The sequence below is a fragment of the Cariama cristata genome, unplaced genomic scaffold (assembly GCF_000690535.1).
Source record: "Cariama cristata isolate BGI_N322 unplaced genomic scaffold, ASM69053v1 scaffold17490, whole genome shotgun sequence".
Lineage (NCBI taxonomy): Eukaryota > Metazoa > Chordata > Aves > Cariamiformes > Cariamidae > Cariama > Cariama cristata.
In genome coordinates, this window is record NW_009595474.1 from 33,426 (window position 1) to 56,219 (window position 22,794).

The 22,794-nt window shown below is 37.8% G+C and overlaps 1 protein-coding gene across 1 annotated transcript in view; it reads left to right on the forward strand.

The window, feature by feature from the left end:
• The window catches only part of MYO5A (myosin VA (heavy chain 12, myoxin)), a gene marked incomplete at its 5' end in the record, with an annotated part of 58,556 nt that overhangs the window by 28,710 nt on the left and 7,052 nt on the right, over window positions 1–22,794 (forward strand). Inside the window, 14 exons of the mRNA XM_009702361.1 lie at window positions 1,633–1,872; window positions 2,389–2,637; window positions 3,734–3,824; window positions 4,543–4,691; window positions 5,405–5,518; window positions 7,667–7,810; window positions 8,600–8,653; window positions 9,372–9,599; window positions 10,723–10,731; window positions 12,373–12,473; window positions 15,020–15,218; window positions 18,879–18,972; window positions 21,156–21,302; window positions 21,704–21,858. Coding sequence (XP_009700663.1) covers window positions 1,633–1,872; window positions 2,389–2,637; window positions 3,734–3,824; window positions 4,543–4,691; window positions 5,405–5,518; window positions 7,667–7,810; window positions 8,600–8,653; window positions 9,372–9,599; window positions 10,723–10,731; window positions 12,373–12,473; window positions 15,020–15,218; window positions 18,879–18,972; window positions 21,156–21,302; window positions 21,704–21,858 — 1,974 coding nt within the window. The remainder of the gene's footprint in view (window positions 1–1,632; window positions 1,873–2,388; window positions 2,638–3,733; window positions 3,825–4,542; window positions 4,692–5,404; window positions 5,519–7,666; window positions 7,811–8,599; window positions 8,654–9,371; window positions 9,600–10,722; window positions 10,732–12,372; window positions 12,474–15,019; window positions 15,219–18,878; window positions 18,973–21,155; window positions 21,303–21,703; window positions 21,859–22,794) is intronic.

Below are 22,794 nucleotides of genomic sequence, written 5' to 3' on the forward strand. Positions count from 1 at the left end.
CTGCCCAAGACACTGCGATGTGCTTGTCAGCTTAACAAGGAGTTTAGTTCCTCCATAGCTTTTACATAAGCTTTCCTGGGAAATACCTGATAAATTAAGTAACTTTTCGGATCCTCTCATCTTACACTGGAGTGGCCTGTTTCCTTGCTGGGTTGCATGGGTGTGAGAACTCACTGGCAGATGAGGACCATCCCTGAACGATGGAGGTATTTTATGGGACTTGTAGCTTTCAAACTTGAGGTGAAAATGTTATTGAAAGCTAGTTGTATTCAAGCCTTTCAGGCACCTATGGGTAACCTGAAGGACTATTCCAGGAAACTGTGAGAAGGAGATGCATGACATGCAGTCAGAAGGACTTTGGCTTTTGACCTTGCTGTACTTCTGAGCGTGCTATTTCCTTACCTGAGTGTGCTATTTAACTGAGTGCTGCTATTTCAAGTCTTGTTTTTTCTTCAGAAACAAATGCTAAGGGAGAAGGTTTGTGTATCTTACAGTCTTGCCACTTTGCCAGTGAACCTTTTAAATTCATTGATCTGGAAATGTAACACTTCTAACGCATTTCAGTTCATTTGCTAAGAAGTATAAAAGAAAAGAAAATTGTTATCCTACTAGTTTGTCTTACTAGCTTTGTGGTAAATCAGTGTAAGAATGTGAACTGCATATGATCTTTAAACTATCAAATCCACGAAGTAACATAAAATCTTAAATAGTTTTGTTCTTTAGAATAAACTGTTTAATTTGCAGAAGCTTTATTAAGTGAACTCTAAAGTTCTCAGACTCCTGGAAGCCTTGTGGGTTTGGGCAGGCTCTCTGAGCATAGCTGTGGACTGCTGGAATTCAGGTGCTCCAGACCTGGGGGATCTCTGATTGAATCAGTGGGTGAAGGATCCAAAACATGTAGTAGACTTTTCCTAGTGGAAGTCTCCAGCTGACACACTGATGAATGTTGCTGGCATTCTTGCCTGTTTTTGTTAGAAATTATTTGTAATTTTTTTTTTACACCTCAAAGCTGTGGTTGAAATTTTTGCCATTAAATAAGTTGGAATTATTACAGTATAAAATTTTGAAAAAGAAAACTGACTAGAACTTGTAGTTTGGTAGGCTAGACTACGGCTGCTGTTTTTAACAGCTACTACAATTTACTCTGGGTTCTAGTGTGTACTAGCTGCATTACATGTGCAGTGTGGTAATTTTAAACTTTGTGTTGCTTAATCCTCTGCAGCATATGTCAATGATTCTAAAATGTTTCAAGGTAAAAGATGCAGTTAAAAAAAAAGGATTGTATCTGTAATCTTGGCAACAGGTACCGTATATTTTTGTAATTAGCTTGGATCTGACATCAACACAAAGGAATGCGTGGTTCTTCAGTGTGCCTCCAGTTCTTTCCTTCCTTCCATGTTTTTCCTTCTGGTTCCTTTTCATTTTATTCCCTGTCATCTTCCTTAATCCTGTCTTCTTTTTTGAAAAATTAATTCCATATTCATTTCTTGTTACTCTTCACCAGAAGTTTCTCTTTTCAGGCAAAGGTGTCTTTATGTACATCATCTTTACACCTCATTATGGAGTCTGTTTAACTGAGCAGGTGTAGTTTGCAACTCTAATACCCCTTGTGTTGTTTTTTCTTAACTGTAGATGCTTCGGGAGCACAAGTCTGTTATTATTCAGAAACATGTAAGAGGCTGGCTGGCTCGAGTGCACTACCATAGGACCTTGAAGGCAATTGTTTACTTGCAATGCTGTTACCGGCGCATGATGGCCAAGAGGGAGCTAAAGAAACTGAAGATAGAGGCCCGGTCTGTGGAACGCTACAAGAAGCTTCACATTGGCTTGGAGAACAAGATCATGCAGCTGCAGCGAAAAATTGATGAGCAGGTAAAACTCCCTGGCCTCAGGGAAAATGTTCAGAAATCCTGTATTACCTTTGTCAGTAGCACTGTGGGCATTCACGGAAGAATGCACTGAATTTTCATTGTAAGGTATCAGTTCTCTTTTCTGCTGAAGAACATTGATAGAAGGGAAATGGAGGCCACAGAACTGGAACAGTAAAGCCTCCATTTGTGTCTCTCAGCAGCACTGAGAGAAAACATCTGCTCCCTTAATGTCAGTATTTCATTTGAAGCATGTCAGTTGCTCTGTTTAAGGGGAAGGTAAGATGATCATGTTTGATGTATGTGGGTTCCCCATCTGATTTTAGTTTAGGATTTTAATGTGCAGGCTTAGAGACTGGACTGTTCTGTCATCTCGTTAAACGATTTACAAAAAACAGACCAAAACTTTTTTTGAAATGGGGAAGCTGCTCTTTTGCTCCCATGTCTGCAGGGAACTAGAAGGCTCCCTTAAACCAGAACTTCTCCAATACCTGCTATGTCTGTGTTGTGTTTTGCAAAGAACAAAGAGTACAAATCTCTGCTGGAGAAGCTGAGCAACCTGGAGATCACGTACAGTACGGAGACAGAGAAGCTGCGGAGTGATGTGGAAAGGCTTCGGATGAGTGAGGAGGAGGCTAAGAATGCGACCAACCGTGTCCTCAGCCTTCAGGAGGAGATTGCTAAGCTCCGGAAGGAGCTGCACCAAACTCAGTCTGAGAAGAAGACCATTGAGGAATGGGCAGACAAATACAAATATGAAACTGAGCAGGCAAGTATGCAGTCTCAGATGCGTGAGAAGATTTGTAGGGGCCTGATGTCCACTCAGGTTTTGCCCAGGCTTAATTGCTTCAGTTGTGTGGCTGATATTTTTACAGTATTTTTAAGCAATGTTATACCTGTACAATCCTAAATAGGCTTGATACCTAAATAACTACACCTATGGTAGTAGAATATATTGTATGTAAATATATGTATTCAGTCTATTCAGATTTTGATAGTGAAAGTATTTGCAAATCCAAATACTTAAGCTTCCTCAATTAGTTAGAGGTAGCACATTCATAAAAAGAAATCATTTTACCTACCGAGAGACTGTAATCACATAGATATCAAAAATCTGTCCCATACAAGGTATTCAAAGGTACCTAGTTATATCCAACCTAATTTAAACAATTAGCCTGTTAAACACATCTCTGTGTGCACAGTCTAGTTCAACAGGTTTAGACTAACCCCTTATCTTTGCTTTAACGATGAACACATCAAACAGGTTGTTTCCTGTCAAGATTACTTGCTGATAACGGTGCAAGTTTTGAATATTGGAAGAGCCATTCCATCATTATGCTACAGTGATACACTTCAAGATCAGATAAACATAAGGAAAAATATTCATTAATTAAGCAAAGTGAATGCTTAGTAACCATAATCAGAGACAAATGAGTAACTGGCAAACCTGGGCACAGTTAAAGTGGCACAACTTTTGGGCAGAGGCAAGATGTTAGATTATGGTGTTATCCAATGCAATGGAATATACAACAGAACTGCCAAATTTTTTCCTATTTTAGGAATATTTCTATTTTAAGGAATAAATTACATCTTTGGGACTTTACTGAAAAATATTATGGCACAGTAGAGTGGTCCAGGGCAGTTTTGGCACCTGATCAGAAATGGAGTGCAGAACATACAGGGAAATCTACAGTGGGACGTATTTAAGAAACGTAATTTGGGAGATGAAGATGTCATAACTTAGTTCACCGATTTCATTCTCTGAGGAAAAGTGTTAGAATTCTTACAACAAGGATGTCATTGCTGTTAGAGCTACTGATGAAAGGTGAACTACATTCTGAGTCAAATATTTATCATCTCTCTAGCTGGTATCAGAGTTGAAAGAGCAGAACACATTACTGAAAACAGAAAAGGAGGAGCTGAAACGCATCCATGACCAGGCGCGGGAAATAACAGGTTGGCTCTGTTCTCTTCAGTCAGGTTTTCTACTTCATTTTACCTTTTAAAGCAACACTCTACTGCATAGACTGGGCTAATTTGCCTTAGTTTGCATTCCTTTTTAGTTTAATGGTTTCATTTCTTTGTTTTAAGAACTCGGATGCATCAGAATTATTTGCTGTTTGAGTTTCCACGAAGTCCTATGGGTTTGAGGTCTTTTTGGTGAGGGTGACTGTTACAAAGCATTTTGCTTTTAAAAAGAAGGCTCTGATGTTTAATACAATTAATCTACTGCAGCTCTTCCGGCTGCTGCGACTATGTAGACAGCAGCCAGAAGAGCATAACTCTATTTGCGAAGGCTGTGATGGAGGCAGCTGCGATAAGGAGGGCCAGTGTGCTTGAGGCGTAACGCATCTCACATTTTGCTTTTTACATAGTACAGCACTGGGCCAGCACCCCTTCTTCCTCCCTCCTGGAATTACTAATGCAAAGTACTACCAGAATAACTAACTTGGCTGAGTGAACCCTTCTGTGGTTACGACAATAATGCTTTGGTCCTTCGTATATTTGGCTTAATGTTTGCCTACAGAAGCACAAATACCACACACCAACTTCAAACAGCAGACTGTTTCACCATCTATGTTCCTGGTGCAGACACATGCCTGTACCTCCAGGATGGATGCACTGCATGATAGGTAGAACTGGAGTTCTCACTTTGGATTCCTGTTCATGGCAGAGTCTATGGAGAAGAAGCTGGTGGAGGAAACAAAACAGCTAGAGCTAGATCTGAATGATGAACGGTTACGGTACCAGAACCTGCTGAATGAGTTCAGCCGTTTAGAGGAACGGTATGATGATCTCAAGGATGAAATGAACTTAATGGTGGTAAGTGGCTAAGCATCTGAGAAATCAAAAGCTGTTCACAAATGTCTTTAGGCAGAATCTAGTGGTATAAGTTAGTAACTGATTCTGCTGCCAGCTGTGTGGCAATGACCTGTACCTGTAAAGAGAATTTAGATTAGCTCAGCCAAAACAAATACATTTAAAATTTGTGGTTGATTTTTTTTTTTTAATTTTATTTTTATTTTCATGTTTGTAAAGAAGGCTAAATTTCTGCTGTGATTTTGCTAGGGGTATTGCATGTGCTGTCCATTCTTATTTTACCCTGAAGTTATTCACATGTGCTAGAGTTGTTTGTGCCATGTTCATCCAGTGTTAAATTTTAAGTAGTTCTAGGAATATTTTATGTGGCAGGAAGAAATAATATTCCTTAATTCAATGTCTGAGAAGTTACAGAATTGCTGCCTGTGCTTCCTGTAAACCGAGCTTTTCTTTCTCACAAAATGCTGCATTGTTGCTTGATTCTGCTTTCTACAGCAATACTTGGTGTACGATCTGACCCGTCTCCATGGGTTTGATCATGAGCTACATCTCATAGGCTTTAGGTGGCATGAGAGACCAGAATCAAAAATATTTTCTTATAAATTTTTGTAGCTGTGAAATAACAAGTAAATATTACAAGCTAAATTATAGGTTGTGAAGAGACAGTCACAGGGAAAACCATATAGTGGTATTGATTTGTTTCATTTGCACTCTAGAACATCCCCAAGCCTGGACACAAAAGAACGGATTCAACTCACAGTAGCAATGAATCTGAATATACTTTTAGCTCTGAGATCACAGAAGCAGAAGACTTACCAGTAAGGATGGAGGTAATGTTAAAAAAAACCCACAACTTTTCATCAATCAATGGTTGAACTCATTCCTATCTCTGTCTTTCATATGTGCTTGTGAACACCATATCCTTATATTGAGATATCTAATGCTTTAATCCAACTTTGTCAATTTCCTTTTTGGAAACAGCTCATTTTCTAGTTAGTTGTTGTCCTATGTATAAAGACTTTGTGAAAGTATGCTTTGAATTCTTCTGTATTACAGTAAACATAGACTAGATACTTGGCCATCCAGTTGATTTATCTGTAAAACATTTGCTTGCCAGTTTTTGTAAGCATGATTGCTTTTTCAGCGCAAAGTGGAAATTTAGAAAACCAATGAGACTTCCTGAGAAGTCTGTATATTCAAGGATTAAAAGCGCCAAGGTGGCTAGCCACATTCTCAGCAGCTACATGGAATGAGTTCCCTGTTAGGGGTGAGAACCTCATGTTGATTCATTTTTCCTCTGTTTCATAGAGATGAATAAAACTCCGAGAACGCACTATCCCTTTGCATGTGGAGAGATACAAATCCCAGGGTATTTAAAAATTTTCAGAAAGATTACTCTCTTGATTCAGCTAATGAATAATAATCATGAATGATTTGTGGTGCAACTCCAACCCATTCTTAGTATTTTCCAAGATAACTCCCCCTTTTTGCCCCTGCCAAAGAAGCGGGCATGCTAACACAGCAGAGAGCCGTCAGGTTGGTGGTCTGACTGTGCTTGGCAGTTTGCAGGTGCAAAGCTTTTTCTGTGCATTCTAGAGTTCTTAACTGTGAGCCATCGCACAGCTCACTCCATTTGCCCTCTCTCTAGGTTAGTTATCTCCACAGTTGCTTTTTACAGGCTGTTGTTACTTTTTTTGAAAGCCTTCACAGAAAATTATTTTCTGCTATGGATGCAAATACCCTGACAAATTGACGCTGACACATATTCTATGTGGACTCTTTCATAATTTGCCTTCCCACTTACATTTTTCACCTGGCATAATTGTTTCGGAAAGATGCTCCTACCTTCATGGATAGTCAGGAAAAGGACAGTGCAACTACATGTGATTGGATTTCACATGTGAGCCAAATGTCATCTTTTTCTTTGGCTAATAGACATACTGAATTGCTGTTCTAGAGTCAGTTTCGGTTTTTGGAAAATAACTGAAAAAAATTAACTCACACAAGAGTGTGAATAAATGCTATTTGTTTTACCTCTTAAGATTTTGAACTCCAGTTTCACGCTAGACTAACAATATAGATTAATGAAACAAAACCATATTAAAAAATAGGGTCCATCTCAGTGCAAAGCAGTAAAGCCAGAAAGCTCAAAGTCTGTTTTCTTTTTCCTGAGCTGTTGGTGTGGTTTATGGCTCTGCTCCCCAACAGTAAAAGGAGGTGAAGTGTAAATGGCTGTGCTTGCTTGTCTGCTACAGTCATTAATATTAATTTTCTAGTTCCTTTTCTAGGCTTAAAAATTTTATGGTGCACTTCATAGTAAATGCTTTGATCTTCTTGCTACATAAAGTACAAAATGGCTGATGCACAATTTCTGATGCACCTTCAGATTACAAATGCTGGTTCTTGCGCAGAAAATAGTGAAAAAGCTAGTGGATTAGGCTCAGAACAGGCTGTATAATTTGCATGCTAAAAGGAAAAAAGGCATCTTCTGGTACCTATTTCTTATGTCACGTCCCCCTAAATTAACCTGTAAATCTACAATCAGCAGAGAGATTTCTCTGTAGCTGAAGAACTTTCTGCAGAAATAATTTAAAACTAGAAAAACAAAAAAAGCCTATATTTACAGTTGTTTCCAGGTGAGTCTAACCACAGACTTCTTTTTCTCTTTTCCCCCTCCAAACAAGTAAGAATAAAAGGTATGCTTAATTATAGACCTCCCGTCTGCTAGGTAGTCTCTAGTGCTTTCTTTTGCTAGGCTTTAGGCTTAGATACATTTTATACTAGTAGATCCTTTTTTTAAAATAGCATTTGACAGCTGATGAGGTACCTTAGATGCCAATAGTCAACTCTCAGAATCAAGTAACATTCCTGTGTTCTTGTCTTTCCTTAGTCTGTTTCCCATCTTTACTCACTGTAGTGCTTCCTTGTGATGTGGAAGGGGAATACTTCTTGACTTCCTTCTGTTCTTTCTAAAGCAGGAACCAAGTGAGAAAAAAGCACCATTGGATATGTCTCTGTTCCTCAAGCTGCAGAAACGGGTTACAGAGCTGGAGCAAGAAAAGCAATCCCTGCAGGATGAACTGGACAGAAAGGAAGAACAGGCTCTCCGTGCTAAAGCTAAGGTGGACTCCTAGCGGATCAAATGCTGACTCCAGAGTATCCCTTCTTGTGAAACAGTAGCTGTGTCAATGCTGACTGGCTTTTAGTAAATCCGTATCTTCCTCTAGTACTTGCTTTATTTAATGACAATTTCTATGCCTGATGCTTAGTACTAGGGACTGGTTATTTAGTTTTCCGAGGTCCTTGCTATCCTCTGATGGAAGTTAACAGGAAAAAAAAAGTGCTTGGGACTTGGCTTAAAAAAAAAAAAAAAAATTTAAAAAGCTGTTTTTATTAAGGAATAGCAATGTAGAAATGTACTTAAATGATGGGGAGAATGAGTAATTGTTCATTTTAGGCTGAATAAGAAGTGTTTCAACCAGGATGCAGGGCCAAAGCGCTGGGACTAGACATGCTTAGCAGATTTAATTTGAAATTCTCCTCTGATTTGGTCTCCTTATGTACTTATAAAAATCTCAAACCAGTTTTGGCAATTGTTTCTCACTACTTTTTCACCAGTGAGTTTCTTGAGCATCCTGGGATTCATCCTGCTCTGTTTTATTACCAGTGACAGTAGTATGATTTGTACATGATTTTATTTATATTAACCAATTATGTGTCATAAACTCATAAGTAAATGAAAGCAGAAAATGCCAATATTCAAACTAAAGCACTCAGCAGTACCAAAATGAGTGTTTTCCAGTTTTATAGGAAAATAATTTCAGTTCCCTTTCCTTTTCCTGGCTCAACTAAATTAAAGAATAGAAAGGATTGGATTTTTATTTTTCACACTTGTCTGTATTCTTTCATAGGAGGAGGAAAGGCCTCCAATAAGAGGTGCAGAGTTGGAGTATGAGTCGCTCAAGGTAATACTAAAAAGGAGGTTTCTGTTCTTTTCGAGTGAGAATACTGCCACCAATTTTACATGCTGGCATAGAAAATGACATCAGCCCTCCTGTTTCAGAATATTAGCTGGAGAAACTAGAAGAAAAATTCCCCAGCAATCTTTTTATTGTAGGATTGCCCTTTTTGAGGTGTAGAATGCGTGGTTGGGGCTGCAGAACAAAGTGATCCCCTAAAACAGGGGAAGTTGTCTGTTGAAACGCTTAGTACAGCTTGCAAGTTCATTTGAGCAAAAATACAGTGATAAATGGAACCCTCTTTTCCAAACACATTATTTAAATTAATGCATAACTTAGACCACTAAAACTAAAAATATTTCCTCATGTCACTGAATGATGCAGAATCTTCTTAGCCTGCTGACCACTGTTTGTTGTGAACTTTATTTTTTTTGTTAAAGGGAGAATAAGAGGAAAAAAAGATTGGTAATTTTTTTTCTCATCAAATCTGTATGATTCATGTATACATGTTCTGATTTTGCACTTTGGACAAAAGGTTAGCCCTATTAGTGAAATTCTCCCAGACACTATTCACTATAGTCAAGAGGTCAGGGATACAGGAGAGATGGATTGATTTGTTGCAGTTACTCATCGTTTTTACTATTTCTATCCATAGTTTCGTACCTGTGGTTTATAGGCACGTTGGAATGCTGCTGGGTGATGGAATTGTCCCTATCTCTTGCAGCGTCAAGAACTTGAATCTGAGAATAAAAAACTGAAGAATGAGTTGAATGAGTTGCAGAAGGCCCTCACAGAAACACGATCGCCAGAGGTAACTGCTCCTGGTGCCCCTGCATATAGAGTCCTCCTCGATCAGCTGACTTCAGTAAGTGAAGAGCTTGAAGTACGCAAGGAAGAAGTCCTCATCCTGAGGTCTCAGCTTGTTAGCCAGAAAGAGGCTATTCAACCCAAGGTAAATAATAGTCAGCAAATGCACTGTGTAGTAGAGTTACATTGCATCACTGACATGCGTTATTTAATTTAACAGTGTGCTTGAAAAGGCAGAAAAAAATGGTCTAGGTTTGAAAACCTTTCTAAGTGTAATCCATTGATCCATTATTAGTGCACAAATAGTGGCAGTCCAAATTGGGAGATTCTATTAATAAACCAGTTTTAGGTTTGTCTACCAGCATTCATGCAAAGATATACTGTCACACCAGGCTGGCAGATACCAATAGTCTGACCGGGATCTCCCCAGACTCCTTTAACAATGCAGAAATAATTCTTATTTGGAGCAGTATCATTTCTGTAGTGAGTACGTAGTTTGACTGGAAAATTTACAGTGGTTCTCAGGAATTCTTTTAAATTAATAGTTCAGTAGGAGGTACAAGGAACAATTTCTTCTAAATCTATGCGGGGTCATAGATGATTGCAAATCAATACCATTTCATAAAGATGACCTATGAAGATATGTAAATTCTGTATTATTGTTTGATAGGTGCTATGTGGTTTTGTTGAGAAGAGTAGATTACAACCACTAAAATGCATATTTTCTAAAAAGCTCTAATTCTGATGAGATACTTAGGGAAGTAATAGCTTTGAAAATAAGAGACATTCAAACTGAAAAGGTATCACATAAATCCAGGAACCTATCATTTCCACTGCACTGAGCTATCTAGTGTTTCATAACTGCAGCAAGGAAAGAACAGAAATGTCATCTTTCCTTTGCTACTGCAAAGTTATGTTTATATTTGTCCTAAATAAATTGAAAGTCTGTGATGCATGAAGGTGTACATATCCTGTTTTAAATCATTAATTATAAAGAAAACAAAACTTATTTTTCTTTAATACTTAGAACATTGTAAAGAAATACTTGAATAGTAAATCCTTGAATAACTTATTCTCAGCAACAGTGGGATATAAGTGTTGTTTTTACAGCAGTTACGAGTATGAAAGAAATATGAAGGTGACCTGTGGGATGACTAACAGCCAGTTTGCAGATAGCTTCTGCTTGTTAGGTTAGACAGCTGCAGCACAGGCAGATTTTTTTTAATGATTTGTTTTTCTTCTTTCTTGCCTACCAATTTCATTGCCAGGAGGATAAGGTACACATTTTCTTCTACAGTTATAAACTAGAACTCTTACATGCCAAAAAACCCCTCAACAATACTTGAGCTGTCATTTCCCTGCCTCTCATAAGTAATCCGCATGTATTTGCAGTTGTTCTTGCATTTTGCTGTTATTGAAAAACTCTTCTCATTATCCTATGTCCCCCACATCCCCATCTTCCTGCTCCATGCAAGGGAACAAGTTACTTCAAAATTTTTAGATCTGCTTGTTTTGAACTGTTGGTTTATGGTGACCTGAACATGAAAGGAAAAATTCAGGAATTGGTCTAGTCAGCTCAATCAGTGTATCTTGCTGAGTGTGTTCAGAGAGTAAGAGCAGCACTGTGATTCAGGAATCAGATCTCTATTAACTTGCAAAATCCATAAATTTCACAAAAAAAAGTCTGTGGTATGAAGAAATACCTTACTTTATAGTGTTTGTTATCTTTGGCGTGCAACAAACACTGAGGACTCACACTGTGATCTGTAGATATCCAATAGGAATTGCTAAATGTTTGATGGGAAAATATAGTTGAACACATAGTATTTAGGATTATGAGAAACTGACTCTAAATGAAGGCTGTTAATTCAAATATAACAATTATAGTAGGTAGGGTGTTCTTGAAGATATGAGAGTAATTAGTATTTCTTTCCATCAGCACAAAAATAATAAAGATGTTGAGACTGCCAAAGCCTGATAGATTGGTAGGTGAGGTACAGCGGTTTTACTGTGTAATTAATAGTAGAAAAATCACAGAGATCTCATAAGGATGTTGGGAATAATTCTTTGAGGACCTTGTATATTTTATTGGTTTTCATATTAGATAACACGAATCATACTGGGCATAGAGGCCTACACCCCAAAATCTATGCCCACAAAGTTGTTATTGTAAATACTTTGCAAAATTTTACTCAGGAAAATAGCATTTGATTGTTTTGAAAGTCAAAAAGTCAAAATTGCATCTCTTATGTTCATTAGAGTCCTGTGGTTCCACTCTAATTATTCCGCAGCAATGACTCAAACCAGACTGGCCGAGATGACTGTAAACATCTGTTAAGTATTTCAAATTTTACTGAAGAAAAGGCAAAAGTGCCATAGTAAACATTCGAAACTGAAACAAAATGGTATTATGATGGTATCTAACTTAAAAAATCTCAAGCCCTTGTAAATTATTTCCTGCTTTGCCAGAGTACTTAAGGTCTATTCCTCACTTCATATATTTTATTTATGAGATTTGAAAGACTACATGTAATGCTGTGTTCAAGAAATATTAATAGAATTATGCTTCTTCAGTTTCAGTATTAGTGGCTGTTCCTGGTGATTTGAAATAAAATGCAAATTCATCATTTGATGAAATTTATTTTGTTCCTTTTACGTGATGAACAAAGGAAAGGAGGTTAACACCTGTACCCACTTATTAGACAGACTGATAGTTGACCATGTTGCATGCATTCATTTTAAAAGATAACCCAAATGGAAGTAGAAATTATGGACCAGCCTCCTGCTCAGGTACTCATGCTAATTTTAATGTGGCTACTCAAGGATTAGTGTTCCACGTGGGTAAAGTGACGAAAACATGGATTCAAAGAACAATTACATTGTTAAATTTACCCTGGAAATCCTCATTCTTTTTCCAGAATACCATGACAGATTCTACAATCCTCTTGGAGGATGTGCAAAAGATGAAAGACAAAGGAGAAATAGCACAGGCATATATTGGACTGAAGGAAACAAACAGGTACAAGTTCGTTCTTTAACCTATGATCGGTTGGGGTCTGCTGTGACACACTGCGTATTATCATATTCAGTAAGTTCCATCATGTAAGATAAGACTAGGTACTTAGAGAACACTTATAGCTGGGGTTATAATTTGATTTGATTAGTAAAATTGCTGTATGCAGTATTTGAGAAGATTAAGAAACAATGGGGAAATGCAAAATCGAGCTTCCTGCATTTACATCTTCTTAGCCTTTAATCGCTACATTGCTCAAACTGGGTGCCATTCCCGGTGCTGGTTTGTTACCTTTTGTCCAATAGTGATCACAATAGTCTGTCATAATACATTCATTGTAACAGCATGAAATGCTGTAACCAGTTGAGCTAACACAGAGAACTGAATTTTGTCATTAAGAAGAAATAAATATAAACATGACAAGTAATTTGCTAAGTTGTTTTAGAGCATTTTTTGTTTCTCTTTTACAGTAACTGTAATTTAATGTGCTTAACATGTCATCTCATCACCATCACATATCTCTCTTGTATTTTTTTAAACACTTTTCTTGAAAGGCAATCTCCCCAGGACTATCATATGCTGAATGAGGACGGAGAACTTTGGCTGGTTTATGAAGGGTTAAAACAAGCCAACAGGTTACCAGATTTCTCAGAATGGTTTTTTTCTTCATTTGCATCTTCTTTTCTAGCTACTGTGCCCCTTGCTATGGGTTTGCTTTAGCTACAGTATTTCTATTGCTTTAACAGTTAGAAAAAAATTCATCACAGAATATACAAATTAAAGAATTTCCTCAAACTTAGTCCTCAAACCTTTCTACTTGTCAAGTTTTATCATTTAAAAAGTTAAGATGGCACAACAACTAATACATAATTCATAAGGGTACTTGCACAAAATAGACTGGAAAGTACCAGAAGCTCCACAAATGGAAAAGATTTGTAGCCGTGTATTATTTGTCTGCTTTTACACCAGATATCAAAGTCCCTTTCAGTTTTTCAGCCTAAGGAAGTACAATCATTTTAATAATTATAAAACTATTGTTTGAGTAGCTTCAGCATACTCTTAACTTTCAAATAGTTATGGGTCTTGCTCTTCTTGTTGTGACTCAAGTTCAGTAAATTGAACATTCTTCTACCACATCTCTCCGTGACAGATTCAAAATGTAAGACACAAAATACCTGACAAACAGAAGTAATCTTTAGTTCATTGTGGTGCTGTTCAAGCCCCAGTGCAATCACTGCTGGCTCTGCAAAGACTGCATGCTGGTCTTGTAACGGGCAAGGGTCGCCTTGTTAGAAAATGCAGTTCTGGCTCTGTGTGCACATCTGGACCCCATATCCATACATGTGTCCCAGACTTCCAAAATGGTTCATAGTCCTGCACTGGCAACTAATTCAGTAGATCAGCAGTGCTGATCTTCTTCAGTACACACATTTGGTAGCAGTAACTACAGAAGGAGGTATTTTGCAATGAATGCTACTAACTAAAGTCTTTCCTTTTCTTGTGCTAACAAATTCTACACCTAACATTGTTTTGTAAGCCTGCGAAGATCTAACTTAGAGCAAGCGTTCTGCAGAGCAGGATTTGAGAGCGTTTGCTCTGGGCGTCTTGTTTCTTGTCCAAGCACTGTAGAGACAAGAAGCTTTAAATTAAATGGCAGAGCAATGCAGGTAAATGACTGTTTGCCCTTTCATACTTGATCAGTCTGGTTACTAATAAATGTGCCTGCCTTATGCATATTTAAACCCCGAAAGATTGTCTAATTGAACACTAGTAGTCACTAGTAATGTCATTTCCTCTGTGTGTGTATGTACAAAATGATGAGTCAGAGCACTTGGACAGTGCCTTGCAAGCAGTAGATTCCCACAGCACTGCTCGGAAGGAGGCTGGTATATGGTATCCCAGTTTCACATGAGAAAAATTTGAGACATGATGTGCCCAAGGGGGGGAGTCAGTGGTGAGGGTAAAATAGAGCTCCTGGATCCCAGTCCTGAATTTGATTCTGCTGTTAACCTTTCGTGCACTAATGACAACCCTCTGCAAAATATTGGTTTTAATGTAAAAATAAAGATTATGTGCATTTGCAATTAAATGGTTTCTGACTGAACAAAGTTAACTCTAAAAAGATTTTCCTTTGTTAATATTTCACGGTCCTAGCTTAAGTGAACACAGTCGTCTTCATCTTACACGGTTTGTTTGATTTGATTAGAGGTAAAACCTCTTTAAAGCCCCTTTAAAAGCAGTGACAATCTATGAAGACTTAACATTACATTTATTGCAACATGTTCTCAATGGCACCATACACACTATATGTTCAATCACAAAGGAAATGCAAAGCAGTGTCACAATTAGTTTCTCTCCACTTTTTGATCATGCAAGCTTAATTTAATTAGAAGGCATACTGAAGGGTTTAAAGAGTACTCTGCCTTTTTCATTTTCCTTTGTAAGCCATGGCTAATTGTTCCTGAGCAGCAGCTAAAGCTTTACACTCCCTCTGAGAATTGGGGATGTAACTTTCTAAGTGTGTTCACGCAACTGTTACTCAACTTATTTAGGCTGCTGGAGTCCCAGCTTCAGTCACAGAAGAAGAGCCACGAAAATGAACTGGAGTCTCTGCGAGGTGAGATCCAAAGTCTGAAGGAAGAAAACAATCGCCAGCAGCAGCTCCTAGCACAGAATCTGCAGCTGCCTCCAGAGGCCCGCATTGAAGCCAGTCTACAGCATGAGATCACCCGGCTGACTAATGAGAACTTGGTAAGGGAAATGATGCAGCAGGAGCAGGCTAGGGGACTTACAACCTTGCTGCGCCTGTAAGTTCTTACCAGTTTTCAGATGGCAACCTCCTGCAAAAAATTGCATGAGTGCGGTGGGTTTTTTGTAGGTAAGCGAATGGGAGAGATTTATGATTGCTGATGAAGTAATAATGTTTCAGGAAATTTGTTCAAAGTTTGTGGCATGGAGAAAGCTCGTGGATCCCAGCTTTCAACGGATGAGTTTAATCATCGCTAAATAGAATATTTATATCCAGGGAACTCATAAAAAATATTAGTGCCAAGTAGTGGTGTTTTCTCTGAAATATATTAGTTTATTTTGTTGAAAAACTCTGATGTAGTTCTTCAATTATTTAATGTCACTTTTCTTCCCACTTCCCTCTTTCCTGCCTGAAGCTACACAGATAATCCACTGTGTTATGAGCTCCAGCTATTGAGTGTGTTTTGAAGAAAGCAATAGTTCCAGAAAAAGAAACTTGGTTAGAAGTCACTTAGCTAATAATTGGTATTCCTTGTTTACTGCACAACGTTTCTGTATGAAGGAAAGATTGGGTGAAAGTCCTTACCTTTCCCTGCAACAGAGTATGTTCATTGTGTGCAGCCCAGTTCATTTCTGGGGGAATTTTCCAGAGAGGCCCATGTTGGAATATCGTTAAGCTTATCGCTGTTTAGTGGCAAAGGGAACCATGCTACTTGAGGAAGAAAAATCATAGCTCTAAGTGTCATTGCTTCCTCTAAACAAGCCAAAGTGTAGTCTTTCCTGCTTATATATGTTACAGAAGTTATCATTGTCAAGCTCTTATCTTAGTACCAAAGGTTTTGAGGAAAGCATCAGATAATTCAGCTAACAGATGTTGGAAAACTGATTGAAAGTATAAGTTTGCCTCAGCAGCAGCTGTCTCCCACTGGCAAAGGTAAACGGCAAATGTTTCCATCTCTGACAACTCCCTCTTGCTTCTTCATCCTATGTTACGATTTTTAACCCTTTTTTCCACCCGCCGAGACCTGCTCATCACATTCCGTGTTCCCAAAACAACACACAGTCATGTAATTACAACCCAGAGGAGTTCTCTTTATTTTCAAATACAGTGAATGTAATTTTACTTGTTAAATATAGACTCATTCCTTAGCGTTTCACTTCTGATATTTGAGTATTGCAAGTCCACTCCAAGTCAGGTGTATACTTCTTTTCCACTCCTAGCCCTAGAGTGGAAATAATTTACAGGCTTTCCAGATGTCATATTAGAATTACAGTATTCACTGTAATTCCATCTTGATTTAGCATAAGAAAATGTCTTGTCCAGGTTCTCACAAAGGTTATATTCCAGGCTTTCACAGTATTAGTACTGCCCATTTTTAAAAGATCTGACTGTTCTGCAACTCATTGACATCAGCCTCTCTCTGGGAGAGGCTGGCATGAACACCACAACTAAGGACCAGACTACCAAAATATTAGAGATTCTTGATCTTGTTTTAATCTGATGTAATTTATGTAGTGCTTACTGAAGTATCAGTGTCTCAAAGGGAGGAGGGAAAAACAATCCTGTACCTATTTTTACAGTTTTATGAGGAGTTGTATGCAGATGATCCCAAGAAGTATCAATCGTACCGGATTTCACTTTACAAACGGATGATTGTATGTAGATCACGTGAATCCTGTTTCTCTGTTGTCTCGTTCACTATTTCTGGAGCACTAATTGAAAAGCAGGCTGCCTCCCTTTCTCCCTTTCAAAGGAAATTCCCCGCAGAGAGCTTCACAATGCCAATTACTTCACTCACCGCTTTTTTTGTTAGTCTTGGTGTCCTCTGTGTAATCTGTGTCTTTTTGATGCACAGTTTTGTTACTAATATAAGTCTTCCACTCTGAGCAAAACAGTTTCTTTTTGAATACTACTTAATACTGCCCTGAAAAAGAGGTACATGATGCAAAAGATGCTCAATTTTCAGAATCTTTAAAACTTTGATACGTTTGATTACATTTGATACATTTTACATACTTTGATACATTTAAATTCAGTTCAGCAAAATAGAGGCATGATCATACAGGTACTTATCAAGGTGAATAATGCCTGCAATCCAGTCATAGCCTGAATTGTTCATAGATCTCTTTACAGTGCTGACATCTGGAATGAATAAATCTATCAGAATCAAAATACGTAACCTTTTAATATTTTCAAAAATTCAAAATATGAAGGATAAAATTGGAAATAATATTTTCATAATAATTAAAGATAGCACCATATGTAAGCTTGAAAGAATATAATTTATGAGATTCTGAATCTTAATGAGATGTGAAATCTGTTCATTTGTTTAGAAGGACCATAGGAAGAACTTTATTCCTCACATATTTGTTGTTCAGAAATCATATCCCTTCACTGATACATTTGAAACAGTCTGTTGGACTTACATGTATATTTTTATTATTTTCAGGAGAAATTGTTGTATCTGACAATAAGTGTATTGTGTTATTAACAGGATTTCTGTTGTAAAATTGAACACTGCTTTGAATGTGAAGCATGGCTTTGATTCTGTTCTTTCAACAGGCATAAAGTCTTACTGCTCAGGTGTATTATATTAGGTTGTAAACTCTACTACATGATTGGGAACAATTTGTGCCTAATTCTAAGTTGTTACCCATGCTGCACTGATATTTTTCAATACCTTAGGAGAAGTACAGTTTCCCAGATGGTGCTTTTGATGCAAGGAGCTCATGGTCCCTTATGTTCTTTCCCGTGCCATGAAGAATCACACTTATGAAAGAGCATTTTTCTTTTAAGCTGCTTTCCAAGCCTTAACCTGGAATGGCATTCAGGTTTTTTGAGCTTGAAGTTTTGCTTCCTTTAGAAAGACTTCTCCTTTTTTAATTAAATGATTATTTGATGAATGCAGTACCACAGGTCACAGAATTATTCAAAGACAGATTTCTGGGGAGTGCTGCTTTGAAAGAAAAATTTATTTTTCTTTCAGTCTATTCAATTTCTTTCATCAATTTATTTATTGCAAGAGTAGGACTTTTAGGTGCTAAGTGTTGCTCAGGTACAGAATAAAAAGATGTAAGCCACCAGTTTCAGTGTAAGGAAATGTGATGACAGCAAGCAATAGGGAAATGGCAGAGCATCACAAGAAATGTTGTTTGTTTGGATATTTGATTTTGGTAAATTTGAGTGCTAGTTATGGTCTTTCTACAGATCTCTCTCTTACCATCTTATAAAATGGATAGGTCTGAATAACGAGTCAGCCCTGAAGGCATGAATAAATGATGCAGAAATACAGGCTAGCTGTTAAATAATAAAGAAAATTATTTCCCCAAGACATTTGGAAGAGCAGGGAGGAAGCATTAGGGAGATGTGTTTGTAGTAAAATCTCTTCTGCCATAAGAAGGTCTTCTGACCTAGTTCTGAGTGTCTGCAGAATATACCTGCCTAAGAGCTTTGCCTTTGTCATGCTGCACATAACTGAATAATATATGTGATATTTGGCTTGTGTTATAGCCAGCGTACCAGCTTGCAAACCTCAGCCAGAGGATGGCACCACTTTTCAGCTTTCTTCACCGCCTTGTAATTCTAATAGCACTGGTTTTGTCTCTGTCAGACGTTATGGGATTTTTCTCATATCTTAATCTTTCTCTCATTTTAATTTACAGGATTTAATGGAGCAGCTTGAAAAGCAAGACAAAACTGTTCGCAAGTTAAAGAAACAATTGAAAGTATTTGCTAAGAAGATTGGTGAACTTGAAGGTACTTTTATATTTTGAGAGAAGGAGAAAGATTTTGGTTTACCTTTTGTGATCCTGTTGTCATCATATCCATCTGTTTTAGCAGTCAGGAGCGCATGAGGTCTTTAGTAGCATTAGCCTCTGTTAATTGATTCCAGAAATAGGAGGTACATTCAGAGCTCTGTGTGTTCCTTTATAAACCTTTAGAAGATTTGTCATATTTTGAAGCAATGAGTAAAGGAGATTGATGTTGCTCTGAAGGCAGAAACCATTTGAACATAAAGGAATGTTACCTGGGCTGTTTGTGTACTCAAAGACAGTATCTGTTTTTGTCGAGACAAAAGCAATACTAAATATGAACCAGGCAGAAATAATTTACCCAATTTTCCTTTGAATGTAAATTCGTATATTGCTGGAGCCAAGAATGCTGAGACTGTCTTTCTCTGCTGAGGTTTCCTTTCAAAGCTGCTGGCCAAACTTGAGTATGAGAATGCTGAGATACGGACTAAGCTAATTTTATTTTTATGAGCGTCAGTGTGAGTTGCCTTAGGATCTTAGGCATGGTAGACTGAGAACTTATTATGTCTCTGCATAAGTAAAGTCATTTTAATTGCTAAGAGCAATTAATAGTCTTATAAAATTGAAGTATGAATTTGTTTTTAAGTAATCCTGGTCCTAACCTTTCAGAAGCTTTTTATGGTCATCTGCTTTTTCCAGAAACAAGCTTACTGCCTAATGAGTTGTTTTATTGAGTACTAAGGTTGAAATCAGTGACTGTGTAGTCTTCAGTGTTGCAGTGTTTGAAAAGAACAGTGATACTAGGTTAAACCTGGTTTAACAGGACTATATTATCCTTTAGTTAGTGAGAGCTCTCCTTGAGGTTCAGTTTGGATTTCTGCATTTTCTATCCCATTTGACAGGTGCACACATTTAGCACACTTACAGGATGTGCAATAATTTGTCTTTGCATGCAGCTAGGAGGGTTGTGAGAAGAGGATGTAGCTTTTATGGGATGAAGCTGAGTCCTGCTTTTCAAAAACAAACATGCAACCTAATCAGGTGGAGCACAGGTGTTGAATGTGATACTGTGGGGCACTGTATGGAACAAGGTGGATATTTCATACATCCCTTTGAAAGGTTACTCAAAGTTTGTTTTTAAAAAGTCTTTCAATATTGTTTGGTTACTACTGTGGGCAAGATCACAGTAGTATTCATACAGAATACAGAGTAGGAAAATGTTTCTGAAAACATGTTTTTGTCAGTGTTTATTACCTAACTAACTTAGAACAGTGTAGTAGATCTGGCTGGGATGGAATTAACTTTCTTCATAGGAGCCTGTATAATGCTGTATTTTGGATTTGTGGCTAAAACAGTGTTAGTAACACACCATTGTTTCAGCTGTTGCTGAACAGAGATTGCACGGTGTCAAGGTTTTCTCTTTTTTTCCCACTTGGCCCTGTCAGTAGCTGGGGCATGGGAGGGCACATGGGCACACAGCCAGGACAGCTGACTCAAACTGGCCAAAGGAATATTCCATATTCAATACTACGTAAGGTCAGGAGCCAGACAAAGGTTTTTTTGCATACAAGGTAGCTGTTGTTTGGAGGCTGGCTGGGCATCGGTCCCCCTGTGGGGAGTCATGAGTGATTGCCTTTGCTTTGCTTCCCCCTCTGCCCTTTGCTTATTAAACTGCCTTTATCTTGACCTATGAGTTTTCTCACTTTTGTTCTTAATATTCTCTCCCCTGTCCTGCTGGAGCCAGTGTGGGTGTTTGGCTGCTGGTTGAGGAAAACCTACAATAGGCAACAAACATCAAACTTGAAAAATATTGGCATTTTGCAGAACACTTAACAGTGACCCTTGCTTGCAGTATTAATCTGGGATTAAGTGATTAACAGCTATTGCTTCACCTTTGTGCTTTTATATGATAAAATTCAAGAAATCAGCAGTAAGTTAGTATTAATTGATGCTATTCACACATGTCCACTTTTCTTCAAAGGAAGAATGCCACCCCAAGATACATTTATCAACAATCTATTTTTTTGTTTAATGGGAGTTTTGTCAATGTGTGTCATCCTGAACCAAAGAAAACATTTCTTACTTCTACATGCTAGAGTTCTTCCTTAGAAATGTCATTGTTTCCTCTGGTATGCATTGGTTTCACTGGAAAATATTATATAATTTCTTTTCATTTCCCCTCTGAAGTGGGCCAGATGGAGAACATATCACCTGGCCAAATCATCGACGAACCTATTCGTCCAGTTAACATTCCACGGAAAGAAAAGGACTTCCAAGGGATGTTAGAATATAAGAAGGAGGATGAACAAAAACTTGTCAAGAATCTTATTTTAGGTAACCATCTTTCTCATTTGCGACCTCCTCTGCTCCCACACACTCTGAAAAATGCATGATAAGAACACAGAATTTGCATTATGAAATGAATAGCTTGTTTTCGTTTTGACAGTGTTCAGTTTATCTCAAATTCCTAAATGTCTATTGTAATCTAATCATCCTTCCTGATGAGTATAGCACATACTAATGTGTCTACATATTTTTTTAGCAGGCAGTTACGATTTTTTATTCCGTTCTGGTATTTTACCCAAAAAGTGGCTGCTCTTAGTTTTGTTCTTAGTTTTCCCTAGCCATACATAGATATGTGTGTACTATTAACTGGGGAGGTTGCAATTACCTCATGTAACCATCTTCCAATGACTTTACACTTAACAAAACAATGTGTATTTGTTTTTCCCAAGAGCTGAAACCACGTGGGGTAGCTGTCAACCTGATTCCAGGACTACCAGCATATATTTTGTTCATGTGTGTACGTCACGCAGATTACCTTAATGATGACCAAAAAGTGCGGTCATTGTTGACGTCCACTATCAATGGCATCAAAAAAGTGTTGAAGGTTAGTTGGTCTGCTTGGTTTAGAAATACGTTAATTTAAAATCTGCTTTTGATTTTTTGTTAGAGGAGTAAGGAGAAGGCTTTCAATGAATCGACTTTGGGTTTCTGATCAGTAAACTCCTCCCACTGAAGTCACAAAAAAGTTGTCTTAACAAGCAACGAATTAGATTGATAGCATTTTATCTATACAATACCATAGATGCTTTGAATTAGTGGAAAAAGAACTACCTTCTTTTTATTTTGAATAGTCTTCCTCCTCTGAAGCTATGCTTACAAAGTTTTGGATGTAGTCAAAGTTTGCGTATTGAGTCTTTGTCAATCTTCTCCAGAACGCTTAATTAAAATGTTTCATTTGTAGTTTTGGTTCACAGATTTCCTCATTTGCTTCACCTACAGATTACATTGATGATAATGTTGATGTTACTGCCTAAAGTCTTCTCACTGAGTTTGCTAGGAGAGTTTAGGCCAGGGGTATCTTGAAGGCATATGGAATTTTTTAGTTTTTAAATAAGACAGATGTGCTCAAAAGCCTAGCATTTAATCAAGCTACATGTTCTGAAAAAATGTTTAGTAAACAATCCTGCAGGAGCCTAGATATTCATAGAAACCTTTGGACATTTTGAAGTGAATGGAGTGCATGCTATGGAGCTCTGGAAATTTTAATTACTCATCATATACTAGATCCTGTGTTCTTTGGTGAGGAGGGTTTGTTGTTTTGTTTTTCATATCAGACTGCCAAAATAGTTATGATGTAAGTGACAGTCATCAAAACTGAATTGTTCTCTGCTCCTCCTGGCTCTGCATCATTCCCATCTTCCCTGTTTGGCTCTTCACAAGAGTCATTGTGTTTTGGGTGTTTTGGGAATACAGTCACATTGCTTTGTGATTCCTGGATGGAGCAGTTAGGACAGGTCTGTAAACCACAGAAAGATCGTAT